The sequence below is a fragment of the Pongo abelii genome, chromosome 13 (genome assembly GCF_028885655.2).
Source record: "Pongo abelii isolate AG06213 chromosome 13, NHGRI_mPonAbe1-v2.0_pri, whole genome shotgun sequence".
Taxonomy (NCBI): domain Eukaryota; kingdom Metazoa; phylum Chordata; class Mammalia; order Primates; family Hominidae; genus Pongo; species Pongo abelii.
In genome coordinates this window covers 120957371-120975517 of record NC_071998.2, presented here as the reverse complement: position 1 = coordinate 120975517, position 18147 = coordinate 120957371, and the positions used below count along the sequence as shown (strand labels likewise).

At 56.7% G+C, this 18147-nt stretch overlaps 1 protein-coding gene across 2 annotated transcripts; it reads left to right on the top strand.

Moving 5' to 3' along the window:
* Positions 1-12646: 12646 nt before the first annotated feature.
* Positions 12647-17870, top strand: ASB6 (ankyrin repeat and SOCS box containing 6). 2 transcript variants are annotated; one of them, NM_001133463.1, is given in 6 exon segments: positions 12671-12893; positions 14055-14236; positions 15259-15365; positions 15457-15565; positions 16108-16194; positions 16310-17870. In NM_001133463.1, coding segments are annotated over 6 exon segments (1266 nt in total). In that variant the 5' UTR covers positions 12671-12780; the 3' UTR covers positions 16978-17870.
* Positions 17871-18147: the final 277 nt, after the last annotated feature.

Below are 18147 nucleotides of genomic sequence, written 5' to 3'. Positions count from 1 at the left end.
TCAAGGTTTTTTAAATAAAACAATCTGTATTAATGCAATTTCCTTTTTAGCTGTAGCATTGGATTTTTTTTTTTTTTTGGAAATAGGAGGCAGGGTGGGGAAGGACATCATTTTTCTCTCACCAGACAACACGTCCCTAATGAGATACATTTATTTAAAAATCTGTATATCATCACCCTGTCAGGGCCTCCAAGCGGGACCCTGAGCCTCCCTGTTGGTTTGTTTCAGATTAGCGGGACGTGTGAATGGCCCTGCAGTCTGGCTTGCTCTCCCGGCCACTGGTCTTCCCTCTCCCTCTCCCTCCCAGAGAGTTCAGTGCAGGAGGTAGCTGTATTTTATGCCCCACCATACTCTGCCCCATCAAATCACCCAGATCTCAGTACAGCAAGTTTGGCCTCGGATCCTGGCCTCGGGTCCTCCACCCTCCCACCCACACCCCACCTGTCTCCCGCTGCTCAGCCCTGAATCCTCAGATTCCTGGAGGCCTCCCTCCTTTGCCCCAGGAGGAAATAGCGCTCAGTGGTGATGCCAGTGACTCCACCCCACACAGATCTGAGTTGGAGTCCCAGCTCTGCCTCTCAGCAGCCCACTCACTGAGCCAGCCCCCAGTTTCCTCAAACCTTCGTGTCTTGACAACAAGAGTGGGGTCCACTAAACAGCAGTGGCCACCATCCGGGACTGGGTTGGGGCACTGGGAGTAAAGCTGTGATCAGATGGCCCAGAAATGCAGGGAAGTCACTGAGCCAATATTGATAGTGAATGTAGGAGCAAGAAGATCAGGGACCATAAGGGAGGGTGAGAGAGGGGTATCAGGGAGGGCTTCCCTGAGGAAGAGGCATTCAGCCCACTGTTTTTGTCTGTTTGTTTGTTTTTTGAGACAGAGTCTCACTCTGTCACCCAGACTAAAATACAGTGGCGCTATCTTGGCTCACTGCAACCTCCACCTCCCAGGTTCAAGTGATTCTTGTGCTTCAGTCTCCCGAGTAGCTGGGATTACAGACATGCGCCACCATGCCCAACTCATTTTTGTATTTTTAGCAGAGAAGGGGTTTCACCATGTTGGCCAGATTGGTCTCGAACTCCCGACATCAGGTGATCCATCCATCTTGGCCTCCCAAAGTGCTGGAATTACAGGCGTGAGCCACTGCATTTGGCCTGTTTTTTCTTTTCTTTTCTTTCTTTTTTTTTTTTTTTTTTGAGACAGAGTCTCACTCTGTTGCCCAGGCTGGAGTGCAGTGGTGCAATCTCGGCTCACTGCAAGCTCTACCTCCTGGGTTCATGCCATTCTCCTGCCTCAGCCTCCCAAGTAGCTGGGACTACAGGCGCCCGCCACCATGCCCGGCTAATTTTTTGTATTTTTAGTAGACAGGGGGTTTCACCGTGTTAGCCAGGATGGTCTCGATCTCCTGACCTTGTGATCCACCCACCTCGGCCTCCTAAAGTGCTGGGATTACAGGCTTGAGCCACCGCGCCCGGCCTCTTTTCTTTTTTTTTGAGACAGGGTGTCACTCAGTTACCCAGACTGGAGTGCAGTGGTGCAATCACAGCTCACGGCAACCTCAATCTCCCGGACTCAAGCGATCGTCCCACCTCAGCCTCCCTAGTGGCTGGGACCTCAGACACACACCACCACACCTGGCTAATTGTTTTATTTTTTATTTTTAGTAGAGATGAGGTCTTGCTGTGTTGCTCAGGCTGGTCTCCAACTCCTAGGCTCAAGCAATTCTCCCATCTCAGCCTCCCAAAGTGCTGGGATTATAGGCGTGAGCCACCGTGCCCAGCTGAGCCCACTCTTGCAGGTGGAGCCGCATTCAGCAGGTGTAGGAGGGCCAGGTCTAGATGTGGCCAGGCAGGAGACCCAGCATGTGCAAAGGATCCTCAGAGCACCTGGCCTTACCTGTTCCCAGGGGCTGCAACTCACGGTAGCATTTTTGGTATCACTGTGCCTCACTTTCCCCTGTATGCCCGAGAACTCAAGTTTTATATATATATAGAAAATATATAAATGTCTATTTTATATAAAAATCATATATATAAATTTTATATAAAATATATAAGTATATATATGTACATATATATATATATATTTTTTTTTTTTTTGAGACAGAGTCTCGCTCTGTCCCCCAGGCTGGAGTGCAGTGGCGCGATCTCGGCTCACTGCAAGTTCCGCCTCCTGGGTTCACGCCATTCTCCTGCCTCAGCCTCCCGAGTAGCTGGGACTACAGGCGCCCGCCACCACGCCCAGCTAATTTTTTGTATTTTTAGTAGAGACGGGGTTTCACCGTGTTAGCCAGGATAGTCTCGATCTCCTGACCTCGTGATCCACCCGCCTCGGCCTCTCAAAGTGCTGGGATTACAGGCGTGAGCCACCATGCCCGGCCTATATATATATTTTTTGAGACAGAATCTCACTCTGTCGCCCAGGCTGGAGTGCAGTGGCATGATCTTGGCTCACTGCAACCTCCGCCTTCCAGGTTCAAGTGATTCTCCTGCCTCAGCCTCCCGAGTAGCTGGGACTACAGGTGTGCGCCACCATGACCTGCTAATTTTTGTTGTTTTAGTAGAGACAGGGTTTCATCATGTTGGCCAGGCTGGTCTTGAACTCCTGACCTCAGGTGATCTGCCTGCCTCGGCCTCCCAAAGTGCTGGGATTACAGGCATGAGCCACCACGCCCGGCCTCAAGTTATATTTTTAAACTCTGCACACACCAAGGTTATGGGACATCCATAGGTGCCTGGCCATCTCTAGACCTGGACCCCCTACACCTACTGAATGCCGCTCCACCTGCAAAAGTGGGCTCAGCAGGGCACGATGGCTCACGGCTGTAATCCCGGTACTTTGGAAGGCCGAGTTGGGAGGATTGCTTGAGCTTAGGAGTTGGAGACCAGCCTGAGCAACACAGAAAGACCTCATCTCTACTAAAAATGTACCAAGCTCCTTCCTCTGCTCACCCTGGGCTGGACACGGGACCAGGTGGAGTGACCTCTGCCCTTGGGACCACAGCCAAGAGAGGAAGACTGAAGTCGGCCGTTCCACTCACGCAATGGAGGAGAATGCAGGTGCCACGGCAGAAGCAGGATTGGACATCAGTCATCCTGGCAGGATGGGAACAGGGAAGGGGCCCCTGGCTGTCTGGGGACGAGGGCTCCTCTGTGGAGAAGTCTGTGCAGGGGCTGAAGCCAGCTTTGAAGCAGGTAGCAAGGGGCTGCAGTTGGGTTTTAGGAGCCGGTGTTGGGTCTTAGAGGGGAGAGGGTTACCCCAGAGGTTGCTTGCCCAGGCCAGAGGCCATGTTCTCCACCTGCAGGCCTGGCTGAAAGGCCTTTGGGAGCCTCGTGTGGGCCTGGGCGCTCTGGAACCTGGGAGGAAACGGTAAGCTTGGAGACCAGGGACAGATGGCTCATGTCATATGCTGGAAACTGGCTGAAAGAGGGGACCAGGCCAGTGTGAGATAGCTCAGCGTTGGGGGTCAAGGTGAGAAAACCATCCGCCATTCCCAGACCATGAACACCCACCCTGGCCCAGCCCGGTGCTGGGGCTTGGGGCCGGGAGGGTTCCTCCTCCAGAGGGGCAGAGAGAGAGGCCCCATTGCCTCTGCCCCCACCTCCTCTCTCAGTTCACTCCTGCCCAGGTGGAGGGCCCACTTCAACCACCGCTGACTGCCCAGGCGAGGCCACCTTGTCCTGGCTCCCGCTAGCACTTGGCACCTAGCACGCCCCACGCTTGCGGGGAGCTTCGGGCCCAACAGCCACACTGCTGCCTCCCTAGAGCCTAGCCCAGTGCTTGGCACCAGCAAGCACGAACTCCACAGCTGCCAAATGACATCATCACAACCCAAGTGGCCCATGCGGCATGTCTAGACAGTACCCAGACAGACTGAGGACCAGATCCCGGCACTGCCACTCCTGTACCTTGTCGTCTTGGGCTAGTCACATCCCCTGTCATCTGCAAACAGGGATAATGACAGTATCTATGACCTAGGTGTGTCAGGAGGGTTCACCCCATGAGGCATGTACCAAGCAACGTAGGGGCTTGATCAATGCTGGCCACCCAAGGGATTCTTGGCCTGGTATGTTGGTTTCTGCAGTTCTCTGGGACTTGACTTCCTTTGTCTGTCTGTAAAATGGGTCTTTAACCCTTGTCATCGCTTACACCTTCATAACCACTTCCCAAACCCAGCCTGGCCCACCTCCCCCTCCTTCCTGCCTCTGCCTCTCTCGGTCCTTCTTGATCGGTTTTTCTGCCTCTCTCTGTGTCCATCACGATTTCACTGTCTTCATTTTTTGGTTTCTGTCTGCCTCGTCTCTCTCCCTCTCAATCTGCCTGGAATTCTGTCCCAGAGGAACCAATACTCCAAGGCTCTACTACATTCCCTTTTACAGCAGTGAGATGGGAAGAGGCAGAGAGAGAGAAAGAGAAGGGGGAAAAAAATCAAAGCCCACATATTGGTTCCAGATGTGGCCCTCTCTCTCAGCCCTCTCCAGCAATTTAATTAAATTCCCCCAGACAGCCAGGAGGGTTTCTTAATGATCAAATTTCCCCAGCTCTGCTCCTCGAACAGCCCTCGTTCGGGCCCACTCCGTCTCCCTGACGGATGGCCGACCGGATTCTTCCTGCCGTCGGCTCTGCCAAGCAGGGCCAGTGGGGGTGGAGTGGGGGGGCTTCCCAGGGAGCACAAAGGACTCTGGCCCCCTACCTCTGCCCTTGCCACTTCCAAAGGGGTCTGAGTGCTCCTGAACCCACCCTGGGTCAGGCTGCAGTGGCTGGAGAGGCCTCAGCAGCCCCCGCCCCAGAGCTCTGACCTTGGGGCTGGCCTGCCAGCGACTGATGCCAAGTGGGTGCCAGCAGGGGTGAGGTGGGGGAATCTTTGGGATCAGGACTCTGGGCCCACTTACCAGCCAGAGCTGGGGCAGGCTCAGACCTACTGGGCACCCTCCCTGGCCTCCACTGGGCAGAATGAGCAAGGTTTAGAGAAGGCGAGCCCGAGCCAGGATCTACTCGCCAGGCTGGGAGAAGCGAGCGCAGGCTGACCCGCGTTTAGAAGGCGAGGATCTGCCCCCGGGACAGGCCGAGGTGAAGAAGCCTTTCTTGGAAGGCTTCCTCCATGGGAAGAATCGCCATGGGCAGAAAATCCTTGCCTGCTAGGCTCTCAGTAGGACCCTTGACTTCTGGGGTGGAAAGAAATTTAGGGGAACCCTGAGCCCACCCCTTCATGTGCAGATGGGCGGTGAGGCTGAGAGAGGCCCAGGCCAAAGTCCAGGCCCCAGACTCCCTCCAGACGAAGGGCGAGACCCCCGGGGCGCTCAGCACCTTCCCACGCTGCTCTGGCCTGCTGATTTACCTCACCTGGGAGAGGCGGGGGCCAGGCAGGGCCTTCCATGTGGGCACGGGGGAACAGCAGAGAAAGAGGGGTCCTGTGGCATCCCGTCCCAGGCTCTGGGCTGCCCACCTGGGGGCTTCACTGGGGCCTGGCCCCACCCTTACCTGGCTGTCACAGGCCCCACCCTTGGACCAAGCACCAGGAACCACCTGGCAGTGTCTGTGCTAGGAGTAGGGGGCTCTGGCCGGCAGGGCGGGCTTCCTGGTGGGGGTGGGTAGGGAGGGGAAAGCAAGCCCGGCCATCAGAAGCACAGAGGTCTCTGGGGCTTGTCGCCCTGGGGGTTGGGGCCCCCGAAATGCTCCTTGGTGCTTCTTAGGACAGTAAACAGAATAAGGGAGGGGACAGAAAAGCCCTTCGCTGGCCCGGCCACTGTCCTGCCACACGGCCCCGCCACACGGCCCCTGCTCCAGCCCCTGCTACCTCAGTTTCTCCCCTGAGCCGACAGACACTTACGCCTCTGGGAGCCCAGGAATCCAGGCCCTGCCCCTCCAGCCTGAGGACTGTGGCAGGAACAGGCAGGCTGGGCCTCCTGCGGGGACACTCTTGGGTCATGAGGGTCGGGGGTCAGGGTGGGGTCAGGGTGTGGGGGGAGGAAGAAAGGAAAGGAGGGGGGAGCCAGGCAGGAGAAGAAGGGCAGAAGGGAGGGAAGTGGAGGGCGGCACTTCCATGACCACACTTCAGAAATATGCCGGGCCCTCGTCTGTCCCGGTGCCCTGGGGACTTGCCCGGGGGCTGAAGCTGGAGGCTCTGAAATGGTCCTTGTGGTGATGTCCATGTTTCTAAATATCTCACTTTATGGAAACGCCGCCAATCGAAAAAAAAGAGAAGAAATAAAAGGCAGGGGTTCCCTAATTCTCCGCCTCCAGGGCCTTCTAAGGGACAGGGCTGGCGGCCGACAGCCCCTCCTGGGGAGACAGCAGGCACTGTGGAGGGCGAAGGTGCTGGGATGGGGCCAGACCACTCCTCCCCGGAGCTGCCCAGCCTGGCACGTGTGTGTGTGTGTGTGTGTGTGAGAGAGTGGTGTGTAGGTGTGGTGTGAGTGGCATGTGTGTGAGTAGTGTGTGTTACAGTGGTGTACGAGTGGCGTATGTTGGTGTGTGAGTGTGAGTGGTGTGTATGAGTGAGTGGTGTGTGTGCTAGTGTGCGTGAGTGATGTGTGTGTGTGAGTGGTGTGTGTGAGAGTGGTGTGTGTGTGTGGTGAGTGTGAGCATGTGTGAGTGTATTTGAGTGGTGTGTGTGCATGAGTGGTGTGTGTGTGGTGTGTGTGGTACATATGAGCGTGTGTGAGTGTATTTGAGTGGTGTGAGTGATGTGTGTGTGAGTGGTGTGTGTGGTGCGTGTGAGCGTGTGTGAGTGTATTTGAGTGGTGTGTGTGAGTGATGTGTGTGTGGTGCATGGTGTGTGTGGTGCGTGTGAGCGTGTGTGAGTGTATTTGGTGCGTGTGAGTGGTGTGTGTATTTGAGTGGTGTGTGTGCAAGTGTGAGTATGCCCTTCGTGGGGCTCCAGTAGGGGTTGGAAGCCAGGCCCTGGGTGTGAAGCCCCCTCCCTGGGCCCCTCACTCGCTGATCTTGGCTTGGTCAGCCGTCTGTCCTAGACTATGGCACCAGAGTCCTGGGGTCACTTCCTGGGGTGTCGCGACGCGCTGATGAGACTTGTTGAGCTTCTTACTGAATGCATGGGGCTGGGACACACTCGAACAGAGACCGCAGTTGCTGCCGATTGGCCATTCCTACAGCCAGCCTGGGCGGGCGGGCCAGTGGACTCACGGCCACTCGGGAGGAAAGTGAGCGAAGCAGTAGTCCAGGCTGAGGGGACCTCCGGGGTGAGTGGCCTGCGTCCTGAGGAGGAGGCTGTCACTCCATGGGCTGGGAGAGGGAGAAGGCTTTATGGACAGGCCTGGACCCCCCACTGGTGTTCAGGGCCTGCCTTCAACCCCAGGAGGGGTGTCAGGGCCTGATTCTCTGCCCTGGGCTTACATAATGTTTTATTAATAAGTCTCAGGTAAGACACACTCATTGGAGAAAAAAAGAGCAAATATATCCACATACAAAGAACAGTAAAAATTCCCAGATCCCAACACCCAAAACAACCACCATTAACATCTCAGCATGGGGCCTTCAGGAATGATTCCTGCACACACACACACACACACACACACACACACACACACACACACACACACACACACACACACACACACACACACACACACACACACACACACTTTCCTAAATGGGACCATATGGTACCTGCTATTCTGTAATGGGCTCTGTTGGATTGTTATAGAGAAGGACCCCACGTGTTACCAGCTACCTTTGTTGGACCGCAGGAGAGGCTGAGCGTCTATCCCTGTTTTTTGACCATTTTTCACCCTTTGTGACTTGCCTGTGCATGTCCTTTGCCCATGTTTCTATTGGTGTTTTTGCCTTCTTGTTGTTGATTTTTAGCAGCTCTTTATATATTAAGGTCATCCACCTCTGTACATTGGCGAGTCAGAGTGACTCCCAAACTCCCCGAGGACTAGGAGGCAGGGACAGGGCTGAGCTCTGGGTCCTTGTCCCCAGGACCCCCATCCTGCTGAAGATCTCTGGAGGTGGGTGGCAGGAAGGGGCTGGGCTGGCCAGGCAGTGAGTGGCAGTGACAAGGAAAAGAGAGAGAAGCAGAGAGCTGGAACCAGGGGCTCTGAGTGACACAGCCCTAATGGGAGGCAGATGGAGGAAACAAGTCTGCCCTTGCTGACAGGAGGGAGGTCGGGGGCACAAAGCCCTCTAAAGTTAGGAGCCTGGGCGGCGGGCAGGCAGTAGGGCCGGCCCCACGGGGTGGTGCCCCAGGGCTGTGAGAGGGCGGGGGTCAGCTCCCCCTCCTGCACGTCCAGACTCATGAGCCCAGAGCTGGAGGAGCTGAGGACACTCAAGTCTCGGAGGCGGGATGCGTGGAAAGGTTGCACCGACTGGGGCTGGAGGCCCAACCTCACAGTGCAGCCTGGGACAAGTGCCCAAACCTCTCTGAGCCGGTTTCTTTGTAAAATGGGGTAATAATATTACCTACTTAACAGGATTTAGGGAGATCAGTGCACCAAACATTCAGCATACCTAGTGCCTGGCATGTACAAGGGTCTCCGTAAATACAAGTGGACTCGTGTTATTGTTATTATAATGGCCCCCCTCACTCCTCTGTCGGCGGAGCCCACCAGCCACATCAAGGAGTTCGTCATTGGCTCCAAGACTGTCAGAGCTGGGAGGGCCCTCAGGTTATAGGCGAGGAAACTAAGGCCCAGAGACCAGAAAGGCCATGTCTAGGGTCACTCATGACAGTGGGTTTATGTGTGCTCCCCAAAAAGATATGTTCCAGTCCTAGTCCTGGCGCCTGGAACGTGACCTTGTTCAGAAAAAGGGGTTTTGTAGATGTAATCAAATTAAGATGTGGCCATAATGGATTTGGGTGCGCCCTATAAATCCAGTGACCGGTGCCCATTTAGAAAGGAGGGGGAAGGCTGGGCACGGTGGCTCACGCCTATAATCCCAGCACTTTGGGAGATGGAGGCGGGCGGATTACAAGGTCAAGAGATGGAGACCATCCTGGCCAACATGGTGAAACCCTGTCTCTACTAAAAATACAAAAAAAAATTAGCTGGGTGTGGTGGCGGGCGCCTGTAGTCCCAGCTACTCGGGAGGCTGAGGCAGGAGAATCACTTGAACCCATGAGGCAGAGATTGCAGTGAGCCAAGATCGCACCACTGCACTCTAGCCTGGCGACAGAGCGAGACTCTGTCTCAAAAAACAAAACAAAACAAAACAAAAGAAAAAAAGAAGGGAGCGGGGGATTTGGACAGTGGCATAGACACCAGGAAGAAGGCTGTGTGGAGACAGAGGAAGGTGGAGACTGGGGTGCTGCTGTCCCAAGCCGAGGTACCCCTGTGGTCACCAGGAGTGGGAGAGGCAAGAAAGGGACCTTCTCTGGAGTCTTTGGAGGGAGTGTGGCCCTGCCCACACCTTGAATTTGACCTTTCAGCCTCCAGAACTGTAAAGGAGTGAATTTCTGTTGTTTTAAGCCATCAGGTTTGCAGCACCTTGTTATAGCGGCCCTAGGGCAGAAGTAGGGTTCAGATGAAGTCAGCCCACCCAGCTCCGCTGGGACCCCACGGGACTGTACCTCCCCCAGTTACTCAGCATGCGCCCTTGGGTAAGTCAGGCCTCCGTCTCCTGAGGGCTGAGGGCCGAAGGCATCACATAGGTGAGGAGACCAAGGCCTGACTCAACACGGACATGGTGTCGTGTGATCAAATGTGTTGTGTGATCAAATGAGAGAGGGGCTGTGAAGACCTGGGTCACCTGAGAGCGGCTGTACCGTCCAGGGCCTTGCGATCCATTGAGAGGGTGGGGGACCCTTCAAGCAGGGGCAGACACATCCAAACCCTCAGAGTCATGCCCAGGCAGGTGCACCCAGGGCAAGCGCCCCATCCGGATGCAAATCACTGTCTGGTAAGAATCTGGGCCCTTCTGATTTTTACAAGGCAAGTTGGAAAATCTCCATTTCCCTGTGAGCAAAATGTCCCGATTTCCCTCAGGAAGATACTTCTTTCCCTCAGCAAGAATCAAGGCAGACATGTGCAGGGAGCCGTGGACCCTCGTGGTCTGCAGTTGCTTCTGGGAGGCCCAAGCTAGTGTTGCCGTAAAGGGTCTTGAACCCAGCTGCCCACCCCCACCCGTCCTTCCTGCTCCTTTAGGTAATGGAAGAGGAAGCAAACTGAGGCACTCTGAATGCCTGGCGTCGGGGGCGGTTTTCCGAGAGCCTGTCATTGGATCTGACAACAGCTTTAAAAACCAGAGCCAGCAGTTACCAGCCGCTGCTGCCGCACCCTTAACCTTGCCGGTCGAGGCTCGTTGCTGGACCTGGACATGCTTTGGGTTTTCTTGTACAGTTTGTTTTGCTCATGGTAGAGGGCCTTACTCTGCCCATTTAAAAATGTTTCATCTGGCTGGGCGTGGTGGGCTCATGTCTGTAAGCCCAGTACTTTGGGAGGCTGAGGCAGGTGGATCACCTGAGGTCCGGAGTTCGAGAACAGCCTGGCCAACATGGTGAAACCCCGTCTCTACTAAAAATACAAAAATTAGCCTGGCGTGGTGGCACATGCCTGTAATTCCAGCTACCTGGTAGGCTTGAACCCAGGGGTTGGAGGTTGCAGTGAGCTGAGATCCTGCCACTGCACTCCAGCTTGGGCAACAGAGTGAGACTCCATCTGAAAAAAAAAAAAAATAATAATAATAAATAAATAAATAAATAAATATAAGAATGTTTACTCCTAAGACCCATCGGATTGTCTTGAAATGCGCCTTTAAATGGTTTTTCCTGGGCTGGGCAACTCTCGCTGTCTGGCAGGTTCCAGGGAGAGGGGCCCAACTTGGCAGAGCAAGGCCTGGGAGGCCAACGCTGTGATGTGGACTGCTGGGGCGGGAAACCCCTCTTCATCGTCAGCTTCCCAGAACCAAGAAGGCATCAAGGCTCCCCGACAGACTCCAGATGGGAGAGGAGGCTCAAATGCGTGGCCCAAGGGGAGGTGCCTCGACTCCAGAAAAGTGGTTTTTCCAAGGCAAGCTGGAAGTGTCCATTTCCGTGTGAGCAGAATTTCCCGATTTCACCCAGGGAGAAATTTCTTTCCTACAGGGAGAACCAAGGCAGAAATGTGCTGGCAGCTGTGGACTCCGCGGCCTGGAGCTGCTTCTAGGAAGCCCAAGCTGGTGTTGCCCTAAAGGGGCTTAAACCCGGCTGCCCACTCCACCCCTCCTTCCTGAACCAGACGGTTTTGGTTCCTTCCCACTGAGTTCCACTTCCACCAACAATTACAGTGCGCTGGCTCCAGCATCTCAGGTGAGTGTGATTATACTTTTTTTTTTTTTTTTTTTTTTTGAGACAGAGTTTCGTCCTTATTGTCCAGGCTGGAGTGCAGCGGCGCAATCTCCACTCACTGCAATCTCTGCCTCCCGGGTTCAAGCGATTCTCCTGCCTCAGCCTCCCAAGTAGCTGGGATTACAGGCGCCCGCCACCACGCCCGGCTAATTTTTGTATTTTTAGTAGAGACAGGGTTTCATCATATTGGCCAGGCCGGTCTGCAGCTTCGAACTCCTGACCTCAGGTGATCCACCTGCCTCGGCCTCCCAAAGTACTGGGGATTCTACCCATTTTACAGATGAGGAAGTCCAAGTTCAGAGACAGGCAGTAGCACACTCCTGTGTTCCCAGCTTCTCGGGAGGCTGAGGCGGGAGGATCGCCTGAGCCCAGGGGTTCAAAGCTGCAGTGAGTCCTGATCACTACACTCCAGCCTGGGAGACAGAGTGAGACCCCGTCTCTAAAAAATATACAAGATTTGGGCCGGGCACGGTGGCTCATGCCTGTAATCCCAGCACTTTGGGAGGCTGAGGTGGGAGGATAACGAGGTCAGGAGTTCGAGACCAGCCTGGCCAATATGGTGAAACCCCGTCTCTACTAAAAATACAAAAATTAGCTGGGCGTGGTGGCCAGCGCCTGTAGTCCCAGCTACTCGGGAGGCTGAGGCAGGAGAATTGCTTGAACCCGGGAGGCGGAGGTTGCAGTGAGCCGAGATCGTGCCACTGCACTCCAGCCTGGGCGACAGAGCGAGACTCTGTCTCAAAAAAAAAAAACCAACAAAAACAAACAAAAACAAACAACAAGATTCATTGAGTCCATCAAGGCAGAGGTGGAGAGGGCTGGCTGCCGTCCTGGCCAGGTGCTCCCTGGGACAGAGAATAGAGAATAAGAAACTGAGGAGGGGACGTGCGAGTACCCTGGTCCTCATCATTCCAGTCAGCGGGCCGGGTGGTGACAGAGGTGGCCCAGCCCCTCTTCAGGGAAGGCGAGCCGGAAGGGGCAGTGTCTGATGAGCTCAGCTCTCAGGGGCGCCCAGCGCCAGTGGGGTAGCGGCAGGGCCCGGGAGCACGACCGTCGGAACTCGGATGGCGCCCAGCGGTCGCGGGCGGGATCGCAGGGCGAAGCCGAGCCGGGCCGGGTCCTGGCAGGAAGGGGCGGGCCCGCCTGAGTCTCGGATCTGGCTTGGCTCGATCCCCCAATCCCCGACTCCACTGGGGCCGCCCACTAGACATCGCCCGAGTCCGCCTGGTGGTCATGCCCCGGGACGCGCCGAGGTCCTCCGAGCCCGCAGGGGGCGCTGTGGCCATGTGGACCACCCTGAGTCGGCGCGGGCAGGAAGTACGAGGGTCACTTCCGGCGGGGGCGCGGCTTGGGCTGAGAAGCGGACCCGGCCGGGCGCAGGGGCTGGACTGGCGGAGCAGGTGGGGTCCGCGGCCGCCGGAGCGTTCCGGTCGGCGTCTGGACATCTCGGCCTCGGCAGAAAGCGCGACCGCCCTGCTGTGCGGGGCCCGCGGCGATGCCGTTCCTGCACGGCTTCCGGAGGATCATCTTCGAGTACCAGCCGCTGGTGGATGCGATTCTGGGCTCCCTGGGGATCCAGGACCCCGAACGGCAGGAGTCTCTGGACCGGTAACTCACCCCCTCCCGTGAGCTGGCCGAGGCCGCTCCGACCCCGTAGCGTCCCACTTTATCACCACAAGCCGGGCGGGGTGGATGCGTCCCCCTTGATAGAGGAAGGGACGGGCGGAAGCCGGGGTTGCGTGGCTCGGAGTGCGCGCTGCCCCGCGCCGATCCCACTCCTGCCCCTTGCATGGCGGAGACGAAGGGCAGGGAGGGCCCGAGGGCGGAGGCCCGCGGGGTGTCGCAGGGCCTGCGCCTCAGCCCCACCCTGTCGCCTGCCTGTGCTGTGCCACCCCCCGGCGTGGCAGGGGAGCAGGGTGGAATCCGTGGGGCCTCAGATGTTACCCCAGAGCACTGTGAAGGTGGGCTTTTGTAGCAGAGTTTGCGTTTTTATAGACAAGAGCTGGTCTGTCGTGGACCTGCAGGAAAGGTGTCGGGAGCGAATCCGGATTCACTGCCCATGGTACTAGGCACCTGGGGTCCATCAGTGGCTCAGCAAAATCCCCGCCTTCTTGGCGCGTGTGCTCCAGAGGAGAGACTGACAAGTAATTGTACGGCGGCACGCGAGGTGGAAGGGAGGGGAGAGCAGAGGGAAGGGGCTCAGGTGTTGAGGGGGTTGTCAGTTGGAATTTCCAACACGTCGTAATGATGAGTCTCTCCATCCAGGGACTCTGGTGGAAACGTAGGCTTTCTTCATCAATATCAGCTAGAGGTCTCAATGTGAGGGGAGTGGGGAGGCTGTGTTGCTGTCTTGGCTGCAGGGGTTGCCGGGGCTGGGGTCCTGCAGGTTTGAGGATGGAAGGGCTTTCTGAGGAAGAAGCATCAAAGTCGGGCTTGGGCTCTTGGCCTCCAGGCTGGTGGTCCCTTCAGTCCCAGCAGCCCAGGTGTGTGAGGCGTTGTACCCAAGTCTGCGACCAGACTCTGGGCAATGCGGGAGGAGAGCGCAGACAGACCCAGCCCATTCTCCGCAAATCCCAGTCTGCTCCCGTCTTAAGAGATGCAGCATAGCCCTCTGTCTACTTCAGAGCTTCTCCCAAGCCCCTGTGACTCACAGAGCCAGGACCCTGCTTGCTGATGATTATAGCAGCACACTAAAGCCCACCAACCCACAGGCTGCCCGGTCAGCCGTTCCCACAGCTGTGCCTACCCTCAGCCTCTCTCCTGCCCCAGGCCCAATTATGTCGCCAGCGAGGAGAGCCGAATCCTTGTTCTCACTGAGCTGCTGGAGAGGAAAGCCCACTCTCCCTTTTACCAGGAAGGCGTGAGCAACGCCCTGCTCAAGATGGCTGAGCTGGGGCTGACGCGGGCGGCCGACGTTCTCTTGCGGCATGGGGCCAATCTCAACTTTGAAGGTCAGCGAGAGCCCCGGGGGTGGGCAGGTGGCTTAAACGCGGCCCGGCGCTGGGTGGGCCCCCATGTCCCCAGCCTTGGCTTCTACCATCCTCTGAGGAGTGACTTCCCCCGCTTTATTTCCTGGGTGGCTGCAACTAAGGAAACTCCCATTGGGTGGCCTCCCACCTCCTGCGGGTTTTCACATGGCTCTTCCCACCTCTGTTCCAAGAGCGAGTGTTGCTGCTTCTACCATGTGATTGATTAGCAAACTTTCCCCAGCTCCCAGATTAATCCCCACTTCCATTAATGCAAAAATGCGGCTGCTGGCACTGTGCCCAGAGCTAAGGGAAGGTAATTTTCTGCCACTTACTCTGAGCCAATTTGTGTTTTTTTCTCATGCCGTAGGGAGAGGGGAAAACAGGCTGCATTAGGCATAAATCACCACAGGACACCCTGGCTCCTGAGTGCCAGGGATGGAGATGGAGCCGTGCTCCTTTCTCTGTGTTTTTCAGCCCGGGGAGGGCGGGGTTAGTCGGGAGACAGGCAGGGCTGCCTTGTGCACCTAATAGGGGCCTGAGACAGCCAGGCACGTCTCCTTTCCCCATCCGAAGACGGGCTTGGAGGCTGCTGGGCTCCTGGAGGGTCAAGGAGCTGAGACGGGAGGGCCGGTTCTGAAGCCAGTGACTTGGAGACCAGCTTGGAGAACTTGGCTGTTACCACCAGGCCTACAAAGCGGAGCAGCCAGAGCTGCTGTGTAGCACGGCCTCCCAGCCCTTCTGAGAGAGTGCGCCCGTTTTATGGTCCCTTCTTACAGAAGAGGAAACTAAAGCCCCAACAGCTTCAGTAGCATGCCCACTAGAACACCCCGAGGGCCCTCTAGTATCTGGTGAGGACAGCTCTGTCCTAACCCTTGATGGTGACAGGAGGCTGGGCTTGTGCTTCTGGACACTTTAGGTGGGAGTTTGGGGCTGGGCTCTGGGTCCGGGGGCCCCGTAAGAATGCGGATAGGTAGGACCCACACGAGCTGCATCTGCGCCTTCAGACCCAGTCACCTACTACACGGCCTTGCACATTGCCGTCCTGCGGAACCAGCCGGACATGGTGGAGCTGCTGGTGCATCACGGGGCTGACATTAATCGGAGGGACCGGGTAAGTGCCAGGTCCAGCTTGCTTTGAAGCGGGGTCGGGCAGGGGCCTGAGCAGCTTCCCAAGCCAACCTGGCTGTGCTTGCTTGGCTCAGATCCACGAGAGTAGCCCCTTGGACCTGGCCAGCGAGGAGCCTGAGCGCCTGCCCTGCCTGCAGCGCCTCCTGGACCTTGGAGCTGACGTCAATGCCGCTGACAAGCATGGTGGGTGCCTCCTGCAGGAAAGCAGGACAGCTGGGCCCCCAGGCACCTTGTGGGGGACACCCAGGGTGCCCCAGGACAACAGCTAGGTGGGCAGGCTGGATGCTGGCCCTGGCTGGTGGCACAGCATGGCTGGGCACACAGGGATTCTGCTGACTTGCTGAGCTCAGAGGCTTTAGAGAGGCAGTGCAGTCATTGTCCCTGTGCTGGCCCTCAAGGACCTTCTATAGGAAGAAATAGGGCATGTGTGCACTTAGCTTCCAAGAAACAATGGCTTCCCATTGGGAGAGGCCCAGCCGACATCTCAGGTAGCATCTTGGGGTCCAGAAAAATCCTACTTTTCCTGGCCTTTCCGCTCCCAGTTCTCTGGGTGGAAAGGGAATGGCCAGAAGCCTGTTACCCTCAGCCCTCACCTGAGCTGAGAGTTGTCTCTGAAAGTTCATCTTCTGATCCTCTGAGTGTCTGGATTTCTGCCACCTCCTCTGGGTTGCCCTGACCTGGGCTTCCTGGCCTCCTGCTCCTCCCTGCTCTCCCTCCCTCCCTAGGAAAAACTGCTCTGCTCCATGCTCTGGCCAGCAGCGACGGGGTGCAGATCCACAATACTGAGAACATCCGGCTCTTACTGGAAGGAGGTGAGGCTGGCGCGCTCCTAGGCCTCGTCCTGTCACCCGCCCCTTCAATGTGTGCTGTTGCTTTGCCAGGGTTGAAGGCCTTCTCCCAGCATCTCTTGTTCTATGGCTCTTCTAGGGGCAGACGTCAAGGCCACCACCAAAGATGGGGACACAGTGTTCACCTGCATCATCTTCCTGCTTGGTGAGACCGTGGGAGGGGACAAAGAGGAGGCCCAGATGATCAACCGCTTCTGCTTCCAAGTCACACGGCTGCTGCTGGCACACGGGGCCGACCCCAGCGAGTGCCCAGCCCACGAGTCCCTCACCCACATCTGCCTCAAGAGCTTTAAACTGCACTTCCCTCTCCTGCGCTTCCTGCTGGAGTCCGGAGCCGCCTACAACTGCTCCCTGCACGGCGCGTCCTGCTGGTCTGGCTTTCACATCATCTTTGAGAGGCTCTGTTCCCACCCAGGCTGCACGGAAGACGAGAGCCATACGGACCTCCTGCGCAAAGCCGAGACTGTCCTGGATCTCATGGTAACCAACTCTCAGAAACTCCAGCTACCCGAAAACTTCGATATCCACCCTGTGGGCAGCCTGGCGGAAAAGATCCAGGCCCTCCACTTCTCCTTGAGGCAGCTGGAGAGCTATCCCCCGCCCCTCAAGCACCTGTGCCGTGTGGCCATCCGGCTCTACCTTCAGCCGTGGCCTGTGGATGTGAAGGTCAAAGCCCTGCCTCTGCCCGACAGGCTGAAGTGGTACCTCCTTAGCGAGCACAGTGGCTCCATGGAAGATGACATCTGACAGGTTTCAGGCTATAGGAACGGGGGACATGAGCAGCTCAGGTCAGCCTGTTGGTAGAGCCTGGGACAGCCTTAGAGGAGGGTCTTTTTGATCTGGGAGATGAGATGGGATCCTTCATGAGAAAAGCCAGCCAGGTAGAGCCTGAAGCTGTGATCACTCCAGTGGTGAAGGGTGCAGCTCTGGTTCTTCCAGAGAGACTGCCCCCTTCCCTCCAGCGGCACTCCAAGTACCCCCATGCTGGAAAGAGGAACAGGGCTTGGATTGATGTTTATACCCTCTGAATTGGAGGGCAGTGCCAGGGCATTTGCAGAAGCTGGGAAGGACCAAGCCTCAGCATCCCCAGGGCTGCGGGGCTCTTGTTGGCCGCATGTGGCAGTGCGGCTGGAGAGGAAGCCTGGGGCACATCCTGTGTGGTGCCACCAAGGCCCCACCCCTGCCCCTTTTCCTTCCAGGTTCTGTTACTCACAGAAGTGTTTCTGGTGAGCTCTGCGGGAGAAGACACTAAGGGCCCCACAGGCTTGTTTCATGGTGTTGCAAGCCAAGCTGGCCCCTGCCTGTTCCTGTAGCTCTGGGGCCAGGTCAGCCGTGGCCCCACCTACCAGAACTGTGCTCTGCTGGCAGCTGTGCTTTTGCCAAACCCAGGGCCTCAGTGACCATGACTTCTGCTAAAAAGCAATCATGAGTGCGTGGCTGGGGACAGACCTCTCTGAAGTGTCTCCTATTGTGAGGGGCTCACTTTGGAGCCACCGAAGAGCTGACTGCCACCCACCTGCAGGCCTCAGTCCCTTCCAAGCTGCATCGGTCATTGGGAATTGTGTAAACACCTCTGGGGATAAGCTGAGGTGACTAAATGATATATTTATATTATAAGATTAAACTGACTTTCTTGGCCTTAACAAGGTCCTTGTATAAAATTTCCGCCCCGCCCCTCCACGGTTCAGGATGGAGGCTCCCACAGCAGCCGGTAAGGAAGGGGGTGGCAGGTGTGAGGGGATGCTGTGTTTGGGGGGTTGTTTCCAAGTCCCTGCAAAGAAGCACCACTTTAGACTGGCAAGGGCCTCCACAGTGTGGAGGTCCCATTTTATTATTTTTTTTTCGAGACACTCTGTCACCCAGGCTGGAGTGCAATGGTGCAATCTCAGCTCACTGTGACCTCTGCCTCCCAGGTTC